The 23,195-nt window shown below is 38.4% G+C and overlaps 1 protein-coding gene across 1 annotated transcript in view; it reads right to left on the bottom strand.

The window, feature by feature from the left end:
- The window catches only part of FBXL20 (F-box and leucine-rich repeat protein 20), a 100,326-nt gene that overhangs the window by 22,404 nt on the left and 54,727 nt on the right, over positions 1–23,195 (bottom strand). The window contains exons 3-6 of the mRNA XM_012661124.1: positions 17,536–17,590; positions 14,457–14,531; positions 13,073–13,167; positions 11,546–11,614 (exon numbers count right to left, since the gene is read on the bottom strand). Of these exons, the coding sequence (XP_012516578.1) occupies positions 11,546–11,614; positions 13,073–13,167; positions 14,457–14,531; positions 17,536–17,590 (294 nt within the window). The remainder of the gene's footprint in view (positions 1–11,545; positions 11,615–13,072; positions 13,168–14,456; positions 14,532–17,535; positions 17,591–23,195) is intronic.

Genomic DNA, 23,195 nt, shown 5'->3' with positions numbered 1-23,195 from the left:
ATTTTTTTTTTTTAAGGCTAGTCAAGTGAAGCAGTGGGAGTAGATTTTTAAAAAAATCTTACCACACTGGCTAGACTCTTCAACAACAATGTTGAATAGAAATGGAGAGCGTGAACATCCCACCATCCCCTCCATGTTCCTGACTTTAGGGGGGAAAGCATTCAGTCTCTCACCATTAATTATTATGTTAGCAGTAGGTTTTTCACAGATGTCTTTAGTCAGGTTGAGGAAATTCCCTTCTATTAGACTTCACTGTGAATCGGTGTTGGATTTGGTCATGCATTTTTCTGTGTCTTATATTAGTTATCTATTATTACGTAACAAATTATCCTCAACTGACCAGCTTAAAACAATAAATATTATCTCACAGTTTTTGTGGGTCAGGAATACAGGCAGCTTCACAGGGTGCCACTGACTCAGAGTTTCTCATAAGACTGCAATCAAGGTATTGGCCATGACTGCAATCATCTCAAAGCTGAGTTGAGTTTAGATCCCTCTCCAAGATCACTTAGATGGTTGTTGGCAGATCGCAGAAGTTCCAATTATAAGCTCACTCCTGGCTTTTGGTAGGTTTGGTCCCTGCTGGCTACTGGCCAGAAACATCAGCTCCTTACCATGTTGGCCTCTCCAAAGAAGTACTAACAGGGCAGCTTGCTTCCCTGAGAGCCAGAGCCCCAAGAGAAAGCAGAACAGGACAGAAGTCTTTTTGTAACCTAATCTCAAAAGTGACATCCAATCTCTTGAAATTCTATTGTTAGAAATGAGTCACTAGGTATAGCTAACTCTGAAAGGGAAAAGATTATATAACGGTGTGAATACCAAGAGGTGGGGATTATTTGAGAGTCATTTTGGAGGCTGCCTATCACACTGAGATGATCATGTGGGTTTTTTGTACGTTATTCCAGAGGTCAGCAAACTGTGGCCCAATGGCCAAATCTTGCCCACTGCCTGTTTTTACATGGCTCACAAACTAAATGATTTTTACATTTTTAAATGGCTGAAAGAAAATAAAAAAGATATTATTTTGTGACATGTGAAAATTATATGAAGTTCTAATCTCAGCATCCAGCAATAAAGTTTTATTGAAACAAAGCCTTGCTTATTTGTTTATCTATTGTCTATAGCTGCTTTTGTAGCCATACCTGATACTGGCAAAGTCGAGTAATTGCAACAGATTGTACGGGCTATGAAATCTAAAATATTTACCTATCTGGCCCTATACAGAACAAGTTTACAGATTCTTGTAACTTTATCAATTATTCTATTATGGCACATTACATTAATTGGTTTTCACATGTTAAACCTAACTTGTATTTCTGAGATAAATCCCACTTGGTTATGATCTAAAATCCTCTTATATGTTCCTTGATTTAGTTAACTAAAATTTTGTTAACTAATTTTTGCATCTTTGTTCCTGAGAGATACTGGTATTTCTCTTCTGATGTCTTGCTATCGGGGTTAATATTGGCCTCACAGAATGACTCAGAAGTGTTTTATCCTTTATTTTCTGAATGAGTTTGAGGATTGGTATTATTTATTTAAATATCTGATGGAATTCACCAGTGAAGCCATCTTTGGGCCTGGGTTTTTTTGGAGGAGACAATTTTAAATTTATTCACTGAATTTACTTGTCTTAGGTCTATTCAGATTGTCTATTTTTTACTGTCAGTCAGTTTAGGTAATTTATGCCTTCCCAGAAATTTATCCACTTCTTCTAAGTTATCTAATTTGTTACCATAAAGTTATTCATGGTACCCAGTTATAATCCTGTTAATCTATCTTCTGGGTAAAGTGTTTAGTCTTCAACCTTCATTCCTGATTTTGGTAATTGGTATTTTCTTTCTTTCTTTTTTCTTAATCAGTCTAGGTTTGTCAACTTTGTTGACTTTCTTAAAAGAACCAGCTTTTGATTTCATTAATTTTATTACTGTTTATCTATTTCCTATTTCACTGATCCACTCTAATATTATTTCCATCCTTCTGCTTACTTTGGGCTTAGTTTGCTCTTCTTTTTCTAATTTCTTAATGTTGAAGGTTACGTTACTGATTTGAGATCTTTCTTTTCTGCTATACCACTGCTTTAGCTGCATCCCATAAATTTTAATGGCTTTTCATTTTCACTTAATTCAAAACATTAAAAAAATTTCCTTGGGCTAGGTGTAGTGGCTCAGGTCTGTAATCCCAGCAATTTGGGAGGCTGAGAGGGAGGACTGCTTGAAGCCAGGAGAGATCAGCCTAGGCAACATAGCAAGACCCTGTCTTCTTCACACACACACACACACAAAAAACCTTAGCAGGGTTGGTGGCATGTAACTGTAGTCCTAGCTACTTAGGAGGCTGAGGCTGAGGCAGGAGGATCACTTGAGCCTAGGAGTTTGAGGCTGCAGTGAGCTGTGATGGCACCACTGCACTTTAGCTCGGATGACAGAGTGAGACCCCATCTCTAAAAGTAAAAACAAAAAAGCACCAAAATTTCCCTTGTGATTTTTGTCTTTAACACGTGGATTATTTATATTTAGAAATGTGTCACTTAATTTCCAAATACTCGGCGTTTTCCCAGATTTATACTGCTGGGGATCTCTAGTTTAACTCTCTAGTTATGATCAGAGAACATACTTTGTAAGATTTCAATCTTAAATTTTTTAAGGCTTAGTTAGTGGCCCAACCTATGGTCCACTCTGGACAATATTCCAAGTGTGTTCAAAAAGAATGTTTGTTCTATAGTTGCCAGCTGGAGTGTTCCAATTGTATAAAGAGTATTTATCCATCTTTTCACTTTCAACCTGTTGTGTGAATCTAAAATGTGACAAACTGTCTTTTTGGTGAAGTGTTCAGTCAGTTCACGTTTAATAGAATTAATGACATAGTTGGATTTTGTCTTCCATTTCCCTGTTATGTTTTATACCTTTTTTTGTTTTTGTTTCTCTTTCCTACTTTTGTTTTTGAGAGACAGGGTCTTGCTGTGGCCCAGGCTGGAGTGCAGTTGCTATTTGCAGGATCGATACTAGAGTATTGTGTCCTCGAACTCCTGGGCTCAAGACATCCTCCCACCGCAGGCTCTAAGATAACTAGGATTATAGGTGCGAACCATTACACCTGGCTTTTCCTATTTTCTTGTGTGAACTGTACCATTTCAATTCCTCTGTGTGTTTTTTTCTTTCTTTTTTTTTTTTTTTTACTATACTACAGGTTGCTCACAGATTACAATATGCACCTTAATTTATCACAATCTATTTCAGGATAATAATTCTTGCAAAACAGGCTGGGTGTGGTAGGTCACACCTGTAATTCTAGTACTCTGGGAGGCTGAGGTGGGAGGATTGCTTGAGCTCAGGAGTTCGAGATCAGCCCGAGCAAGAGCAAGACCCCGACCCCATTGCTACCAAAAACAGAAAAAATTAGCCAGGTGCTGGTGCACACCTGTAGTCCCAATATTCAAATATATTTCTTAACATTACTTCTACATGTTATAAACTCAACAATACAGTGTTCTAATTACTGCTTTATACATTTTTATTTTTTAAATAGGAAAAGATATGAAAAAATTACAGAGTCCTTTAGATTTACCCATATATATACTATTTCTGGTGCTCTTCATTTACCAATTCCTGTGGATTTGAGTTGCTGTTTAATACTTATTTGCTTTCATCCTGAAGGATTTCCTTTAGTATTTCTTGTAAGGCATGTTTGCTAGCAACAAATCTCTCAGTTTTTATCAGGGAAAATCTTTATTTTGCCTTCATTTTTAAAGGACAGTTTTTGCTAGATGGAAAATGGGTCTCTTTGTGTCAGTTCTATTAGGAGTATGTTGAGCTTCTACATCTGTTATATTTTCATCAAATATGGGGAGTTTCAAGCCATTACTTTTTCAATTTTTTTTTCTGCCTCTCTTTTTTCTTCTCTGGGATTTCCATTATAGGAAAGTTGGCACTCTTGATGTTCCATAGGTTTCTGAGGCTGTGACCATTTTTCTTTAATTGTTCATCTTTCTGTTCTTCAGACTGGACAATTTCTATGGATCTATCTTCAAGTTATCTGTCTTTCTATCTTTACTCTCTTATTGAGACTGCTGGCACACTTTTCAATTGTTTTATTTCCAACTCCAGAATTTCCACCCAGCCTTTTTTTTTTTGAGACAGAGTCTGGCTCTGTTGCCCTGGCTAGAGTGCCGTGGCGTCAGCCTAGCTCACAGCAACCTCAAACTTCTGGGCTCAAGCGATCCTCCTGCCTCAGCCTCCCGAGGAGCTGGGACTACAGGCATGCGCCACCATGCCCGGCTAATTTTTTCTATATATATTTTTAGTTGTCCAGATAATTCCTTTCTATTTTTAGTAGAGACGGGGTCTCACTTCTGCTCAGGCTGGTCTCGAACTCCTGACCTTGAGTGATCCACCCGCCTCGGCCTCCCAGAGTGCTAGAATTACAGTAGTGAGCCATCGTGCCCGGCCCAACTCCAGAATTTCTACTTGGCTCATATTTTTGTAATTTCTATCTCTATATTGACATTCTCTATTTAGTAAGTCAATGTCATATTTCCTTTAATTTGTAAAAAATACGGTTTTCTTTAGTTCCTTGAACATATTTATAATAGCTGCTTTTAAATCTTTGCTAAGTCTGCCATCCACACTCTCCTTTCTCAGAGACAGTTTCTACTGACTACTTTTTTCCTTACTATGGGTTACACCTTCCTGTTATTTTGCATGACTCATCATGTTTTTGTTAAAAACTGGGCATTTTAGGTAGTATATTGTAGCAACTCTGGATTTGATTTTTCCTGAGGGAGTTTCATTATTTTGTTGTTTGTTTGTTTGGTAATTGGTTAGACAGACTCTGTCTTTCCTACAGTGTGTGAGACCACTGATGTTTCTGCTAAGTATTTTTTCTTATTTTTAACCCTGGCTTCCTAGAAGTCAATCCCAAGTCTTCACAGCCTAATGTTCAGCCTAAGTAAGGAAGGCCTCTATTCTGATGAATTTGTATGTGGGCTGGAGAGAACATTCAAAGTTCAGGCTCTTTTCAAGTCTGACCCAATCTTTACTTTTTTTGTGTCTCTGTGCACCCACACAAGCTCCACTGACCAGGAATATGTTGTTAGCTTGGGCCCATTACAATTTCTGCTCGTCATAGTCCACAAAGAATATGTGGTTTATAAAAATCCCCTATGCTGTCTCACCTCCAGGAACTCCCTGTTAAATCCTTAGCTGGTCCACAACCTCAAGCTACCAGAGCCACTGGCCTTTATTGTCACTTTAAGTGATTGCTCCAAATTAAGCGAGCCTGCTCTTGCAACAGCAGGAAAGCTGATAGTTCTGATAGCCTGCCATGCTCTGGTGAACTACTCAGACAGAGATCGGGGGAGATGGAAGCAGCCCCAGGCAACAATGTCACAGACTCGTACCCATCTCGTCTAAAGTTTAGTAGCTTTCACGAATAAACTCTCCTCAGTTGGGGAAATGTCTCTGGTTGATTTTCAGAGCTCTGAAACAGTTGTTTACCACAGTTCTGTCCACCTTTATAGTTGCCTATTTTGACAGGATTTGCTGACATCCTTATTCCAACATACTGGAAATCCCCCACTGACTGCTTTTCTTTTAAGACGCTAGGTTTTGGGGTAGTCATACATAACTGAAACACAATTAGCTTTATTTGAGGTGTATTTTATATACAATAAGATGTACCCATTTAAGTGTGCAATTCAATGAGAGCTTACAAATGTATACCCCTGTATAACCATCACCCCAATCAAAATATAGCACATTTCCATAACCTTTCAAAATTCCCCTACGGCACAGGCCTCTGCAGTCAATTCCACCCTTCCTTCTGCCAAAGGCCACCACTGATCTTTTTTTTTTTTTTTTTTGAGACAGAGTCTCACTCTTTTGCCCGGGCTTGAGTGCTGTGGTGTCAGCCTAGCTCACAGCAACCTCAAACTCCTGGGCTCAAGCGATCCTACTGCCTCAGCCTCTCAAGTAGCTGGGACTACAGGCACATGCCACCATGCCCGGCTAATTTTTTCTATATATTTTTAGTTGTCCTTTTTTTCTATTTTTTTTTTTAGTAGAGATGGGGTCTCGCTCTTGCTCAGGCTGGTTTCGAACTCCTGAGCTCAAACAATCCACACGCCTCAGCCTTCCAGAGTGTTAGGATTACAGGCGTGAGCCACTGAACCCGGCCTTGATCTGCTTTCTTGTCATGATAGCTTCCCTGTTACAGAATTTCAAACAGTGGATTTATACAGTATATACTCTTTTGTTACTGGCCTCTTTCACTCAGTGTAATGCTTTTGAGATTCACTCATGTTACTGCAAGTTTTATTTCCACCTTACCCTCCCCCCGCCTCGTAGCATTACTCTGTAAGACGTACCACAACTTGTTAATCTATTCACTTGCTATTGGTCATTTCTTTACTTCCAGTTCTGAGATACAATGAATAAAGCAAGTGTAAATGTTTTGATTCTTTTCTCTGTCTGTAGTTTGCCATTTAATTTCCTTTAGCATGTCTAACAAAGAAATTTTAAATTTAAGTCCTATTTCTCAAAAAAATTTTTTATGGGGCCAGTGCTTCTTTTATTATCTAAAGAAATCTCTGCCTATCCCACATCTGAGAAAATATTCCCAAGTTTTCTTCCAGAAGTTTAATAGTTTTCACTTTTATGTGTAGGTTTATGATCAATTTTGAGTTAATTTTTGTATATTGTGAGGTAAGGATTGAGATTAATTTTTTTTCACATGGATTTGACTTTTTCTAGCACCGTTTCCTGAACAGATGAACTTTTTCCCACTGAATGACCCTGGCGTCTTTATCAAAATTCAGATATGTCCGAGCTCCTTTCTAGGTACTTTACCTGAGTCAACTGACTGATACATGTCTATGCTCACACTAGCACCTGTCCTGATACTCCTCCGTTATCGTAAGCCTTGAAATCAGGTAGTGTACGTCCTCCAACTGCATTCTTTACCAAAATTGATTTGGTTATTCTAGGTCCTCCACATTTTTACATGAATTTTAAAATCAGCCTTTAAAGTTCAACAAAAAACCTACTAGGATTTTTTTTATGGGGACCGGGTTGAATTTGAAGAACAATTTAGGAAGAACAGGTATCTTAACAATATTGAGTTTTTAAATATACGAACATGGAATATTCCTCCATTTATTTAAGTCTTCTTTAATTTTTGTGACACTTTATAATTTTCAGTGTATATGACGATTTGCACGTATTTTTATTAAGTGTATACTTAAGTATTTTATATTTCTGAATGTTATCGTAAATTGTTTTGGTTTTTTTTGACTAATCAAGTACAATAGTGAGGATTTCTTTTGTCGTTTTGAGACAGGATCTTGCTCTGTAGCTCAGGCTAGAGTGCAATGGTGCAATCATAGTTCACTGCAACCTCAACTTCTGGACTCAAACGATCCTCCTGCCCCAGCCTCCTGAGTAGGTAGGACTACCAGCATGTACCACCGCACCTGGCTAATTTTTTAAATTTTCTGTACAGAAGGGGTCTCGCTATGTTTCCCAGGTGGTCTTGAACTCCTGGCCTCAAGCAATCCTCCCACTCTGGCCTCCCAAAATGCTAGGATTACAGGCATGAGCCACTGCACCTGGCCTAATACCTTTTTTCATCTAATCTTTTCCTTAAGTTTACTCCATTTGATATTAATGATCACTCCAACTTTCTCAATTAGTATTTATGATAGTTTATCTTCCCCATCCTTTTATTCTTATTCTTCTCACTAAGCTTTCTTTTAAATTCTTGTACATATTTGTAATTTTTTTGTTGTTGTTATTTACTTATTAATTACAGACAGGGTCTCTACATGTTGCCCAGGCTAGAGTGCAGTGGCTATTCATTGATCGTAAGTGCACTGCAGCCTTGTACTCCTGGCCTCAAGCTATCCTCCCTCCTCAGCGTCCTGAGTAGCTGGGGCTACAGGTGTATGTCAGTGTGCCTGATTTGTAATTGTTATTTGTGAACACGTTATCGGTCGATTTTATAATCAGTCCTTTCTGGGTCTGTTTCTACTATATAGTTTTTCTTCTGGCTCTTGGTTACATTATCCTGCTTGTCTAGTAATTTTTTGTGTGTGTGAGATAAGGTCTCATTCTGTGGCTCAGACTGGAATGCAGTGATGTGATCTTATCTCACTGTAACCTCCAACTCCCAGGGTCAAGCAATCTTCCTGGGTTGGCCTCACAAGTAGCTAGGAGTATAGGTGCATGATACCATGGACTGGCTAATTTTTTAGTTTTTATTTTTGTAGAGATGGGGCTCTTGCTATGTTGCCCGGGCTGGTCTTGAACTACTGGCCTCAAATGATCTTCGCCTGCTTTGGCCTCCCAAAGTGCTAGGATTACAGGCATGAGTCAACATACCTAGCCTATCTGATAATTTTTGATTGAATGCTACATATTCTGTATGCTGTATTGTTGAGTGTCAAGATTTTGTTGTCTTCCCTTAAAGAGTGTTGAGCTTTGTTTTGGCGAGCAGTTAAGTTAACTGAGGATCAATCAGATCCTCTAAAAAGTTTTTTTAAATCTTTATTTAAGATGATTAGAGTAGGTCTGATTTAGCCCTACCACCAAGTGTGACCCTTCTGGAGTCTCTATAGAGTCCCAGGTGTTCAGTGAATTTTCTGCACTTTGGGTGGTTATTAGGCTCTGGCAATTCTTCAGCTTACTGTTTCCCAGTAATTGTTTTTTCATTAGATATTCACTGCCCAGCTTTGTGGGTTCTCAACCTGTCCATATAGTTTACTATTTGGCCAATCTATATAGATTTCTGTAGCCTTGTTTTTTGGAGTAGTTCCCTTGTTGCCAGCCACAAATTCCAGCAACTTCAGTCTCCTTGAACTCTGATCTCTTTCTGTTGTTTTTCTTTTCTTCTTCTTTTATTTTTTAATGTAGAAATGAGGTCTTGCTTTGTTGCCCCGGCAGGTTTTGAACTCCTGGCCTCAAGCAATTCTCCCACCTCAGCCTCCCTAAGTGCTGGGATTACCTAGCGAGCCACTGTACCCTGATGTCTTCCTTTTCAAATCGGCAAGAACCTTGTCATCTGCTTGGGCTCCCTCTAAGACATTTTCTGGAAAATGCCTCCAGGCAGAAAGTCAGGGTAATCATATGGCTCAATTCATTTATTTCTCAGTCTTGGGCTGCATGTCGCCCAACATTTTATCTGGTTGTTTCTATATTTTGTCCAGTTTTCTAATTATTTATGGCAGGAGAGCAGTCTCCTTGATTTTTTTTTTTTTTAAAACAAGATAGGTCTTGATTCAAACTCCTCAGCTCAAGAGATCTTCCTGCCTCAGCCATCTGAGTAGCTGAGATTACAAGTGCCTGCCATGGTGCCTGGCTGCTTCTTCGATTTAAAAAATTTGTATCTTTCTTGGTTTATACTGCATTTAAAATTAGTGTTTTTAAAGTTACTAGAACAATGTGAAAATCAGAACACTGACAACTGATTAGTTGATAATTTTAAGATATTAAGGTTTTAAAGGAGTGATGCACTTACACTAATGATCTTTATCTTTAATCAGTGCATACTAAAATACAGATTAAATAGTGTGATGTCTAGGACTTGCATTCAAAATGAGATCAAATGAGAGGGGATAAGTGGGTGGGATTATAGATGGAACAACACTGGTGATAAACTCATAATAGTTGAAGTTGGGTGATGGGTTCATTACAGTATTTGTCTGCTTCTGTATGTGTTTAAAATTCACATGTAAAAACAAAAGTCAGTAGAAGTAATTTCACTTTGTGTGGTTATAGTTCCAACTTGGAATATAATGAATCTGAGTTCATGTGTTTTGTTTTCAATTTTTAGGGACTGCTTTCCCTTCTTTTTGACTTAATTTTTGTTTTAATTATACAAAACATTTACATGGCTGTTAAAGTAAAACTAAAAACATGATACTTCAGAGTTTCCCCTTTCATCACTGTCCCTTGTGTGATCACTCCAGAATATTATATAGAGATTTTCCTCATTACTTTTAATTTAACCAGTTCTCTATTGATAGATGTTGGGTGATTTCCTATCTTTTGCTATTACAAATAATGTAGTATTTGTTATTACAAAATTGCCTTGCACATATATATTATGTTTTTGCCAATGTATCCCTGGGATAAAATAGATTCCTAGAAAAAAGTATAAATTATATGTCACTTTTTTTTTTTTCTTGAGACAGGTTCTCACTCTGTTGCCTGTGCTAGAGTGCAGTGGAGTCATCATAGTTTACTGCAACCTCAACCCCTGTGCTCAAGCAATCTGATCCTCCTGTCTCAGCCTCCCGAGTAGCTGAGACTACAGGACTGTGCCACTGCCCCTGGCCTATATGTCACTTTTCTATCCTATTCTACCAAATGGTCAAATTCTTAATCTTTGTAAGTATTCAAAGAAAACAAAAAATTAAAAGGTAATTTATCTGAAGTATATATAGTGCTACTGGTATAAAGTAACTGCAGGGGAAGGATTAATACACTGGTCTCTCAAAATTAAGGTTTCCTGTCAATCCACAGGACTACTAATTAGTAAAATTAATTAATAAACATAGTACTTATATTTTAGACATTTCTTTTATTAAATTAAAAATGTTGTGACCTCAAAGGGAATAAAATAAACAAGGTACACCTGTGCTTGAAGTGTTTTCTACTTTCCTTCATTCAAGTAATTGCAAAGATCTCATCTTTTTCACGAGGCTTTCATGAATAGGAACTCCATGAACAACCTAGGCCCCTTCCTCTGTAAACATGCTTCCTCAATGGCTTCACTGCATTTCACAATAGGCAACAATTTCCCTACATAATATTCAAATGTTATTTGATAAATGTTATTACCAATATATAATATATCCTTGTGTTAAGTGTTTCTTTCATTGCAACCTCAAACTCCTGGGCTCAAGTGATCCTCCTGCCTCAGTCTCCCGAGTAGCTGGGCCTACAGGTGCCTGCCACCATGCCCGGCTAATTTTTCTGTTTTTTGTAGAGGTGGGCTCTCCCTGTTGCTCAGGCTGGTCTTGAACTCCTGTGTTCAAGCAATCCTCCAGCCTCAGCCTCCCGGAGTGCTAGGATTACAGGCATGAGTCACCTCACCCGACCTTAATTTCTTTTATGTTGTGACTGACACAGACACAGCACATTTAGTGAACCATTTTCACTTAATAACTGTTCTCAGCATTGATTATCATAAGCTGCTTAGTCTTGTGTTTAAGACTTTTAATCTTTTTATAGAATTACCTGTTTACTGTGGCTTTTGAATGATAGCTACTAGTATTGCCATGAAATGTAAATAATAATATATATTTTAGTATCCCTACCTACTGAATACAATTTTTTACAGTTTTCACTTTAAATATCAATGATAGGATGCCAAAATAAATAAGTTTCTTATTCCATTTCTACTTCCATGTTGCTCTCTCCTTTTAAAATCTTTCCTATATAAAACCAAGATGAAATCTGCTAAATATATATAGCACTCTGTATATAAGCTAGTTATAGGCCAGACACAAGATGCTATGACTTACCCTTCTAAAACATACAATACTTACGCATCTGTAGTCTTTGTACACCCATTTAGATTCAGTACTTCAATGTTCCTACAGTTCTGTGCAAAGGTCCTTTACAGGAAAAAACAAAGCAAAAGGTTTCAAATGAAATGGGGAAAATTCTAGGCATCAAAAAAAAAAACAAACATATTATTGGTAATACTGGTTGTTGGTACCTATGATACTATAACTCAATAAGAAACATATATTTGGTCTTTGTCTCCCTCCAGTTCCTGGCACAGAGCTTCTAAAACCCTTGTAATTTCCTGAGTGAGAGGAGTAATAGTAACTATTGTTATAGTACTTGGTCTTCAATCATGCCTACATAATGGAAACACTGTAGAAACCACTAAATGTCAGGTATCAGAGAGCTTCTGGATTGGTGAACGTAACCACATGCCAGGAGGGCAGCATAACCCAACTTGAAGGGGACAGAAGCTTCTGTCCTTGAGACCCTTGTAGACCTTGCTCCATGTACCTCTTTATGTGGCTGTTCATTTGTATCCTTTATAATAAATCAGTAATAGTATTATTATATAGAAAAGCACTTTCCTGAGTGCTATGAGCCATTCCAGCAAATCGTTAAACCTGAGGAAGCAGTCATGGGAGCCCCTGACATATGGCCCATCAATATGAAGTACGTGACAATGTGGGATTTATGACTAGCATCTGTAACGGGCAACTTTGTAGGACTGAGCCTTCAGCCTATGGGGTCTGAGCTAATTCTTGGTAGGTAGAGTCAGAATTGAATTGAATTATAGAACACAGTTGGTGTCCTGAGAATGGGAGAATTGGTTATTAGGTGGAGGAAAAACCCACACATTCAGTGTTAAAAGTGCTGCGAATAAGAATGGTTCAGAAGGGTCCAATGTAGTTCATAATTATAATAAATTAGTTTTCAGCTATAAACTTTTTTTAACCAAAACTTGTAATCGCTGATCTTTGCATCAACCTAAGTTAAAATTATCCTATCTTTGAGTAAATAAAAGTTCAAAAAAGAAAATAAAACTTACTCAAAGAAACAAAGAACCATTTATGATAGGAAATTGGCTTTCTTGGGGGGACAGTACTTATTCTTGTTTATTTTTAAAATTATTCCAAATACTGGATATTTTTGTATAACAAGCAATATATATGTGTGTTTGCCTTTTTTTTTTTTTGAGATAGGGTCTCCCCCTGTCGCCTAGGCTTGAATATAGCTCAGTCCAGGGCTCAAGTGATTCTTCCACCTCAGCCTCCTGCGTAGCTAGGACTACAGGCTTGCACCACCATGAATGGCTACTTTCATTAATTTTTGGAGAGATGAGGTCTTGCTGTGTTGCCCAGGCTGGTCTTCAACTCCTGGCCTCAAGTCATCCTCCTGCCTCGACCTCCCAAAGTGCTGGAATTACAAGTGTGAGCCACCACAATCGGCCTTTTGTTTGCATTTTTTATAGCTTAGGAACTGAAAAACTACTTAAGCCTTTGCTGGGTGAGATGGTACAGGTCTTTACCTCAATCAAGAAGATTAATCAACAGTTATATTTTTACCTTAATGCATTGTCTCCTACTCCAAGACACCCACGAAGACTTAACTTTCGTAAAAAGCCACCACATCGTTTTGAAATATTCTCCACTACCCTGCCCTGAAAAGAAGAGATAGGTAAACAAAAAGATAACCCACCTCGTTGCTTTTGAAAAGAATACATTCTCATTTTTAGCAATTTTATAAACAAAGAGAAAAGGTTTCTACTAAGATATCATTAATTTAATAGGAAAATTTCAATTTACTCTGAGAAAGCTTTCCTGATTAACTCATCTACTTGAAACATTAGGAAACTCTATATTCTTATTTTGTTCAATTTGTAAGATATACTGTATTTGAGGAAATGGTGCTCCGTAGTTCTCTTATGGCACTACATGCATGTATACTGCCTACCTGGGTTAAACCACAGCTACTGAAGAACAACAACTCCATTTATTTTTGTATCCTTTCCAAAATATTAATTATAGTACTCTGCACATAGCAGGGACTCAATAAACACTTAACAAAACATTGCTGAATAATTTTGTGTGTTGTGTTGCTTTAAACATTTACATACACGAAGATTACAGAACAGTGAAAAACAAAATCCAGTATAATGTCAACGGCTATTATTTTAAAAGCACTTTCTGAAGATAATGGAAGGTTCATGTGAAACTTTTAAAAACTACTTACATGGACCCTCATGAGAATTTAGCTCTACTGGAACTTAAAAAGATTCTCATCTAATCCTTATAACACTATGAGGAAGCTATTATTTTCACTCTCCTGATGAGAAAGTTAAGGACCACAGAGTTCAAAGTTCAAAGGCAGGAAAAAATAATTTAAGCTTAAGCCATTATGCTTTTCCATTTTAGAGATAATAGGCTATACTAAGGGATAAAATATGGGGTAAAAGTCAGAGAAAAAAAATCTCTCTCTAGCAAAAGCAATTCAATTGCTGACTTTGGCTTTATTCATTTTTCATTCTCCACAAAAACTACCTGCAGTCTCTCCAAAAACCAAAATGCACATCTCATGGAGAATACATACAAGTATCATCACCCAATAAGCTTTAACTACTTGTTCTTCAATAAACAAATATAAAATGACTTCTTTAAAATTAGCAACCACAGGTTCACATTTCCACTGCAAAAACAAAAAAATTTTAGTCCTACTCCAAGACCAGAGAGTCTGTTTGGTTCATTAATACTAAATAACTTAGTATAATTTCAGTGAAATAATTCAGCCCATTCTCAATAACAGAACTTTGGCAGCTCCTGTGAAGTTCAGATGCACTGAAAATAATAGTTTCTCTCTCCAGGGAAAATGAGATTAATATTGCTGGGGCTAATCTGTTCCATGCTGTAATTACTAACAAGAGAAATGGAGCCATACACCACATAATTATACCTCAATATCCCTCTGGAAATCAAACAGATCAATTCGCTGCCAGTTACTGCCATCCAGAGCCAGAACATTCCAGGCCTATTTTGAAGAAAAAGAGACAGAATGAGAAGATGTTGAAATGAAGGGGAGAAGGCAGAAATATTCAAGTTCACAATTCAACCAACTAATGACTGAAATGGACCAAAAAATTTCTCAGTTCCTACCACTAATTTCCAAACGATGTGCCTTACTCCTGATCCGTACTTTATTCTCCAATTAGACTATCTCATAAATGAGTAGGTACAGAAACTTAGCAGCTATGAAAGATCTTAAATTAGAAGGGTTGAAGAAAGGAGAGGCTGTGATAAGTGTCGAAACCAGAAGGTGTTTTCAAACTAGAAAATTCCAGTTTCTAAACACAAAATGAGATGGAAGTTCAGCTGATGAAAAGGAAGTCTTTCCTCTATTCCTAACCTGGGAACAAGATGAGGGTGAAATGAAATAAAGGGGACAATACTCTGAATACTACTCTGTTCAATATTTATTTGCCATCCATACCATCACTTGGTAGGACTTGAAACTGTGATATGTTGATTTTGGACTTAGAAAAGACATTATCATTTCTCTTACAATTTCTCTGTAGTACTTATAGCCATTAGGCTGAAAGTTTAAAAAAGAAATTCTGGTTATACTTGAAAACCCCAGGGTAACTGTCATACAATCACCAAGAAAGATGCTAGGGGTATGAGGGTGAGCAAGCAGCTATCTTTCTAGATATGTCTAAAGTTTTCTCAGAAGTTCAATGTTACTTTCTTTTGGTGGCTTCAAATATTTCCAATGGTTTCTTAGATGACTAGCCACAGGAGGCAACAGATAAATCTTTTAAAAATTATATGTTTAATAGATTCTTGGGCTAAATATATCTCTGATTTGGCATGGTATTTCTCATTTCCTTATGCTACTTTCTCCAGCAAGCAGGAAACATGCAGAACTCAGACTAAAATTAGGAATGACAGGTTCCTCTCTAGAGTCTGCATTAAAAAAACAAAAACAAAAACAAAAAAACCTCAAGTACAGAGAACAGGACAACTACTGATGTACCAACTACCAGATTTAAGGAAAATTGGCATTGTGCCTTCCTTTCTTTAAAGTTAACACATATTAAGAAGAAAGAGGAATCTGTAAATGAAAACAATAATTAAAACTCATTCGAATCAACATTCCTGGGGACAGACTCTACAATTATTAATAAACAGGTTTAGATACTTGTCTGGGTATTTTGTTTCTTAATGATGACCTCAGCTTCATATGGATAAAGGAAGGAAAACCCACTCATTTGGAAGTATAATGGCCACATCTAGAGAGACCACAAAAGTACCAGGGACAGAAATGTCACAGAAGAAATCATCAAAGAATTATTGTGGTTCCCAAAATAGCTGATACACAAATTTTGCATGCCTTTGAGGATGAAGAAATTACTTTAAAGTTAGCAAGACAAGGCAAATTTTCTATATTGTTTCCCTTTTTTCTTTTTTCATTTCAGTGTGGTGGTGGTCGTTATGGTAGCAATTTAAAGGGACATTTGGGTCCCCCTACACAGATAAACACAATACTTTATGATACAACCATATTACATATCCAGCACCTAGGACCATATCTGGTACATAGTAGGTTCTCAATAAATATTTGTTAAATAAATGAGCAAACAAAAAGCCAATGATGGATTTATAAAAAGATGACAGTTGTAGGTACTCACTCGTTTTAGTAAGTTAATTATATATCTGCATTAAAAACGAGATTAGAAATGGTTCACAAAGTGATTTTCTTTTTTTTTTTTTAGTTATTTTTGTTTTTCTTTTCTTTTCTGATGAAGCAATTTTCCTACAGCAGAGATTCTACCCTTTATGTTAGTGCTAGCCAATAAGACTGTGATATTTTGCCATTTTGTCATAGCAATGTCGACTGACAAAAATGGATTTTTTTGTTTTTTTATTTTTTTTTTGAGATAGAGTCTCACTGTGTTGCCCGGGCTAGAGTGCCGTGGCGTCATCCTAGCTCACAGCAACCTCAAACTTCTGGGCTCAAGCAATCCTCCTGCCTCAGCCTCCCGAGTAGCTGGGACTACAGGCATGCGCCACCATGCCCGGCTAATTTTTTCTATGTATTTTTAGTTGTCTGATTAATTTCTTTCTATTTTGAGTAGAGACGGGGTCTCGCTCTTGCTCAGGCTGGTTTCGAACTCCTGAGCTCAAACAATCTGCCCGCCTCGGCCTCCCAGAGAGCTAGGATTACAGGCGTGAGCCACCGCGCCCGGCCCAAGAGAGAAAGTTTTACTCTGACCCACGCTGGAGTGCAGTGGCTCAGTCATACCTCACTGTAACCTCAAACTCCTGGGCTCAAGTGATCCTCCCACTTCAGCCTCCCAAGTAGCCAGGAGTACAGGTCTATGTCACCATGCCTTGATAAATTTTAAAGAATTTTTTGTATAGATGGAGCCTCACTACATTGCCCAGGTTGGTCTTAAAGGCCTGGCCACGAGTGATCTTCCTGCCTTGGCCTTCCAAAGCCCTGGGATTACAGGTGTGAGTCACCCTGTCCAGCCTAAAAAGTGGATGGTTAGTGTAATATAGAAACTGACTTTGGAAATGAAATCTGGTTTACTCTGTGACTTTTTTGAAAAAAATTATAGCTACCATCCTTTGAAGAAAGAGTATGAGGAAATAACATGAGAATTAAACTCTCAAAAGCCCTTCTTATATTTATGTGTTTGTGTGTGTGCTTGTATAAAACGAACTAGGAAAACATAATGAAACATGATTTCATTACAATTTTGAGTCAACAACCTTCTAATATTCATGTTTAATGCTTTCTCATTGAAAATGTTTCCTGTTTATATTATGCAAATAAGAGTTACAAAAAGTTAGAGACAGTATATTTACAGAATCCCATCATATAATTACATGGTTTTGGGTATGCCATCGGTGAAATAACATCCTTTGAAACATGACAACGTACAAGTAACACCTAAAATAAATGGTTAGCCTACTGACGAGGCTGTCATCAGTAAGAGGACAGGTGCCCGTACCACGTAAACCATTCTTACCCTGGAGACCTGAGCACAGCGACACAAGGTAACGACATCCAAAAAAGAAAATATCCTAAAAGGAAAAGAGAGGGAGAGAAATCTTATTGTATGATAGTTTCCCTTGATTTTAGCCTACAATAACTATGTACACACATACACACAAAGGCAGAACTTCTTTTAAATAAACACAAAAAGCTTGAGCAATTTACAAAGATAATTACTGCCCAAATAAAACATCATGGGAGAAAGTAATCTTTTATTTGATAATATAAATGTTATAGAAGTTCAATTACTTGCATCGAGATGATAAATGATTTCTCAAAAAATTAAAAATTATAAATATGTGTTTGTAGGATAAATCAGAAGAAAATGATATTGATATCTCTATGTGATAGATCAGAATAATAAACTACATTATCCTTAACACCTTCCTGCTTTTCATCTTCTTCAGGCCAAGTATCTTAGACGGTGTATACAGTGGTCACTTTCTTTACCCCTTTACGTAATTTTTTCTTTCTTTTTTTTTTTTTTTTTAAATACAGGGGCTCACTCTGCTGCCCAGGCTGGAGTACAGTGATGTGATCATAGCTCACTGTAACCTCAAACTCCTGGGTTCAACTGATCTTCCATATCAGCCTCCCAAGTAGCTGGGTCTACAGGCGTACATCACCACACTCAGCTAATTTTTATTTTTTGTGGAGAGGAGGTGAGCCCTCGCTATGTTGCCCAGTCTGGTCTCTAATTCCTGGGCTCAAGTGATCCTTCTGCCTCGGCCTCCCAAAGTGCTGGGATTACGTGTGTGAGATACCACGCATGGCCCATACTTGATTATAATGTGAACACAAAGAGCACATTATCCATATTATTACTAAGTGAATCAGAGCTGGCAAACAATGTATGAAAAATCACATAATCTTCAACCTCTTAAACTGGGGCTGTGTTTTGCTCCCTCTTTACTTCTTTTTTCTAACCACCCTCATAACCTCACTCCAGTTAAGAAGCTTATGTTTATCATCTTTATTGTTATCTCCCCCATTACAATGTAAACTGTTCACTGGTGTAGAACACTCAATTCATTAGCAGGCACTCAATTCATTAGTTGAATTAAACAAATCTTTATAAACCACCATGGAAAAGGCTAGCCTTATTTATTTCATGGAACCAGGATAAATCATTGAGGAGAGTCAGTGCCAAGACTAAAATTCAAGTCACTGACAGCACTCTATGGAAAATATATACATTCCTGTAATAGAGGTCTTCTCAAGGAATAGTTAAAATATATCATCCCTTAATTTGTGGGTATAAGAGAGTCTAACTGTTACACAGGTCAGTCTGAAGCACGTTACTAACCTGGTGACTGACTGTGCCACAAGGGCCATAGCCAGTGAACAAGGTCAGCAGTTACTTTTCGAGGACCCTAGCACACTAAGGTAATAGCCGATAACCAAGCATGGCTCTAGCCTTGATTCCTCTTTACTTACTTACTCTCACTTATTTTTTGTAGAGACAGGGTCTCACTATGTTGCTCAAGCTGGTCTCAAACTCCTGGCTTCAATAAATCCTCCCACCTCGGCCTCCCAAAGTGCTGGGATTACAGGCACGAGCCACTGTGCCCGGCCACCGGGCCCTTGCCTCCCCCTTTACTTTTTTAAAACTTGAATTTCAATGTGAAACTCCTCTTAAATAATCTGGATGCACACTCTTGGCCATAAAGAATGGAAAAATAATTATCCTAAATGTTTTCTGAAAAGATATCACTGTCAAAAATCTGAAGAGGCCACAGTAGATAACTGGTCTTGTTATATAGCTATTTTCAGTTAACTATTCTTTTTATTTTTTTTTTGGAGACAGGGTCTTACTCTGTCACCCCAGGTAGAGTACAATCTCCAGGGCTCAAGTGATCCTCCTGCTTCAGCCTCCCAGTAGCTAGGCCTATAGGCTCGTGCTACCACACCTGGCTACTTTTTCTATTTTTTTGTAGAGACAGGGTCTCGTTCTTGCTCAGGCTGATCTCCAACTCCTTACCTCAAGTGATCCTCCCACTTAGGCCTTCCAGAGTGCTAGGATTACAGGCGTGATACCACCAGTAGAAATCACCACACAAACCTAATCACCTCATATCTTATAACCCCATGGAACACATAAATCATTTTGTTCCAGCTGTATAGCTAACAACTAATATTATTAGACTGTTTACTTTTCATCAAAGGATGACAAAACTACCATTAATACTTGTTCACCTGATTAAAAGTATAGGAATCAGGCAGGTGTGATAGATAGCTCAGGCCTACAATCTGAGCACCTTGGGAGGCCAAGGTGGGATGACAGCTTGAGGCCAGGAGTTGGAGAAAAGCCTGAGCAACACAGCGAGACTCCATCTCTACAGAAAATTTAAAAAATTATCTGGGCGTGGTGGCATGTGCCTGCAGTCCTAGCTACTCTGGGAGGATTGCTGGGGCCCAAGTGCTTGAGGTTACAATGAGCTATGATCACACCACAGCACTGCAGCCTGGGTGACAGAGCAAGAGCCTCTCTTAAAACAAACAACAAGGGCCAGGCGCAGTGGCTCATGCCTGTAATCCTAGCACTCTGGGAGGCTGAGGCGGGCGGATTGTTTGAGCTCAGGAGTTCGAAACCAGCCTGAGCAAGAGCGAGACCCCATCTCTACTAAAAATAGAAAGAAATTAGCTGGACAACTAAAAATATATAGAAAAAATTAGCCAGGCATGGTGGCGCATGCCTGTAGTCCCAGCTACTCGGGAGGCTGAGGCAGAAGGATCGCTTGAGCCCAGGAGTTTGAGGTTGCTGTGAGCTAGGATGACGCCACGGCACTCTAGCCGGGGCAACACAGTGAGACTCTGTCTCAAAAAAAAAAAAAACAAAAAAAATAGTATAAGAATCAATCTTCAATTAACAACTAAGAATATTTCTACTCAAGGACCTCATAAGAAAAACATCTGCTACGATTTGAATGTTTTTCCCCTCCAAAACTCATACTGAAATTTAATTACCATTGTAACGGTATTAGAGATAGGACATTTAAGAAGCGATTAGGCCATGAGGCAAATGGATTAATGTCATTATCACAGAAGAGAGTTTCTTATAAAAGGAAGAGTAGCGTCCTTGTTTCTCTTTGCCTTCTACCATGTTATGATGCAGCGAGAAGGCCCTTGCCAGATGCCAGCACCTTGATTTTTGACTTCCCGGCCTCCAGAACTATGAGAAATAAATTTCTGTTCAGTATACATTACCCAGTCTCAGATATTTTGTTACAGCAGCACAACAGGACTAAGACAATAGTCCTTATCCTACCTAATCCTGTTAAAAGTCAAGCTTAGAGAAATATTTATGGAAGACTGAAGAATATTCAGGATTCCTTTAAGTGTGTTACATTCTATGTGTAGTTGGCACTGTGACTGAAACATTCCAACATCCAGGTCATCCCAGTTGATTAGTCTAAGCGTGTTACAGTGATTGGTTCAGGCCTAGGTCAACTGGGCTGAGGTCTGAGAAGAGGCTTTACTGGGGCATGGATGCTAGTCCATCTCCTCACTCAGAATTAACAAAGAAACACGTTAATCCATTATTTGCTGGCATCCATCCTGTGCCCATAAGAAAAAGCAACTGTAGGACCAAGGGGATGCAGTTCATGGCAGAACACAGAAAACTGCTGGTGACATTGCAGATCCCCTAAATCAATGAACCTGATGGCCTGGCTTACCCCTGTATTTCCTTTTATGTGAGATAATCTCACTTACTGTTTTTTTTTTTTTCCTAAGTTGAAAAACAAGTCTTTATTGTCTAGAAATATATATTTTTAAAAATCTCCCAGAAAATATGCTGTTCTCTCATTTCCCCATCTTTTTCAACACCTCTGATATAAAAAGACATTATTATACCTTATTAAAACTTCACCCAGATGTCCAGACCATGCCCCATCTATGTATTCCTCTATATTTGTAAGCTGCATGTTCACATAGACATCTACAGATACCAGGTAGCTCCCGTACTCCATTTTCCACTTAAGTTTTACCATCACTGGCTTTCCTGTTAATCCACTGAGGAAAGGTTTGGGATTGAGGGGTAAACTCATCCTAACTATGGGTGAATGCTGCAGGCTACTCACCACCAAACAAGCGTGCCTGTGCCTCACGAATGCATTAGCTACCTCAGGTCTCAAACTTTAAGAAAAATGCTCACTTACTGTTGAAGTCAATTTGAGTTGGAGTTTTTATTTACTTGCAGTTGAAAGCAACTTGGGATCAACTGGACTGTCAGAAGCCCACATTTTTAGATCCTATTATTTTGTTCTTAATCGTTATAAACGATGCTACAAGATGTGATCCTACAAAATCTGTGGTTAAATTTGTTGTGGAAATTTATCCGCCAAATCTAAGTAGACTCCCAATTTGAAAATTTTCTCCTAGAAGTTAGTGCTAGGAAGAGCTGTTTCCATGGAGTGATACGTATATTTCCTCTTTTCTGTTAATAATGATATTTCATTTACGCCACTAAGAAGTTTGTTTTTTTTTTTTTTTGAGACAGAGTCTCGCTCTGTTGCCCGGGCTAGAGTGCCGTGGCATCAGCCTAGCTCACAGCAACCTCAAACTCCCGGGCTTAAGCGATCCTTCTGCCTCAGCCTCCCGAGTAGTTGGGACTACAGGCATGCGCCACCATGCCCGGCAAATTTTTTCTATATATATTTTTAGTTGTCCAGATAATTTCTTTCTATTTTTAGTAGAGACGGGGTCTTGCTCTTGTTCAGGCTGGTCTCAAACTCCTGACCGTGAGCAATCCTCCCGCCTCCGCCTCCCAGAGTGCTAGGATTACAGGCGCGAGCCACCACGCCCGGCCCCACTAAGAAGTTTAAAGCTAAATTTGAGACCCCTCTATAGCGACCATGTAGGCTAACATAAGGGTGCACCTATTGCCTTTCTGGCTTTGATTTACTACTTTTCTTTACATTTTTCCTGGTCCTGATTATTTATTTCTATTTATTATATTTGTTCCTAATGTATATTTGTTCCTGTTCTCCTTGAAAATCTTGGAGACAAATTAAATTAGCAAATAAAAATCAAACAGGTATCAGAGTTACAGCTAAACATTGATTTTACAAACATTAAGAGATGCATGAAATACGAAGTACTGCTAACTCAGAAGACTTCAACAACTCTAATATAGAACATTTAAGCCAAGAGAGAATATATAAGGGTACAAGTATCTGGATATACAGCCAAACTTCAGTATTAGTCATGCAGAGCTCTCTTCCAGAGTTCCTACCACATCAATCACCAAGTAGCAACACCAGGTGGGCATCCCCTGACATACTGACTGAACCTGGATGGACAACTGATCTTAAGGCTGCCAATCTCTAACTATGGTTTTGGCCCCAAAGCTATTTTGTCTCGGGACATTTGCATGCACTGTTCCTACATGTCTGTCACACTGTTCTTCTCATGGCTGGCTCCTTCTCATTCTTCAGGTCTTGGTAAAAATGTTTTCTATCAGAGGTCTTTCTATGACTTGCCAAAAAGATAGGATTCTCCTCTCCATTGAGGTATTCTGTATTTCAATGACCTGCTGGTTAGCCGGGCGCAGTGGCTCACGCCTGTAATCCTAGCACTCTGGGAGGCTGAGGCGGGCAGATTGTTTGAGCTCAGGAGTTCGAGACCAGCCTG

Source organism: Propithecus coquereli, unplaced genomic scaffold (genome assembly GCF_000956105.1).
Source record: "Propithecus coquereli isolate 6110/MARCELLA unplaced genomic scaffold, Pcoq_1.0 Scaffold119, whole genome shotgun sequence".
NCBI classification, from domain to species: Eukaryota; Metazoa; Chordata; class Mammalia; order Primates; family Indriidae; genus Propithecus; species Propithecus coquereli.
The sequence above is the reverse complement of the archived record's forward strand: the minus strand, read 5'-3'. Positions and strand labels throughout refer to the sequence as shown.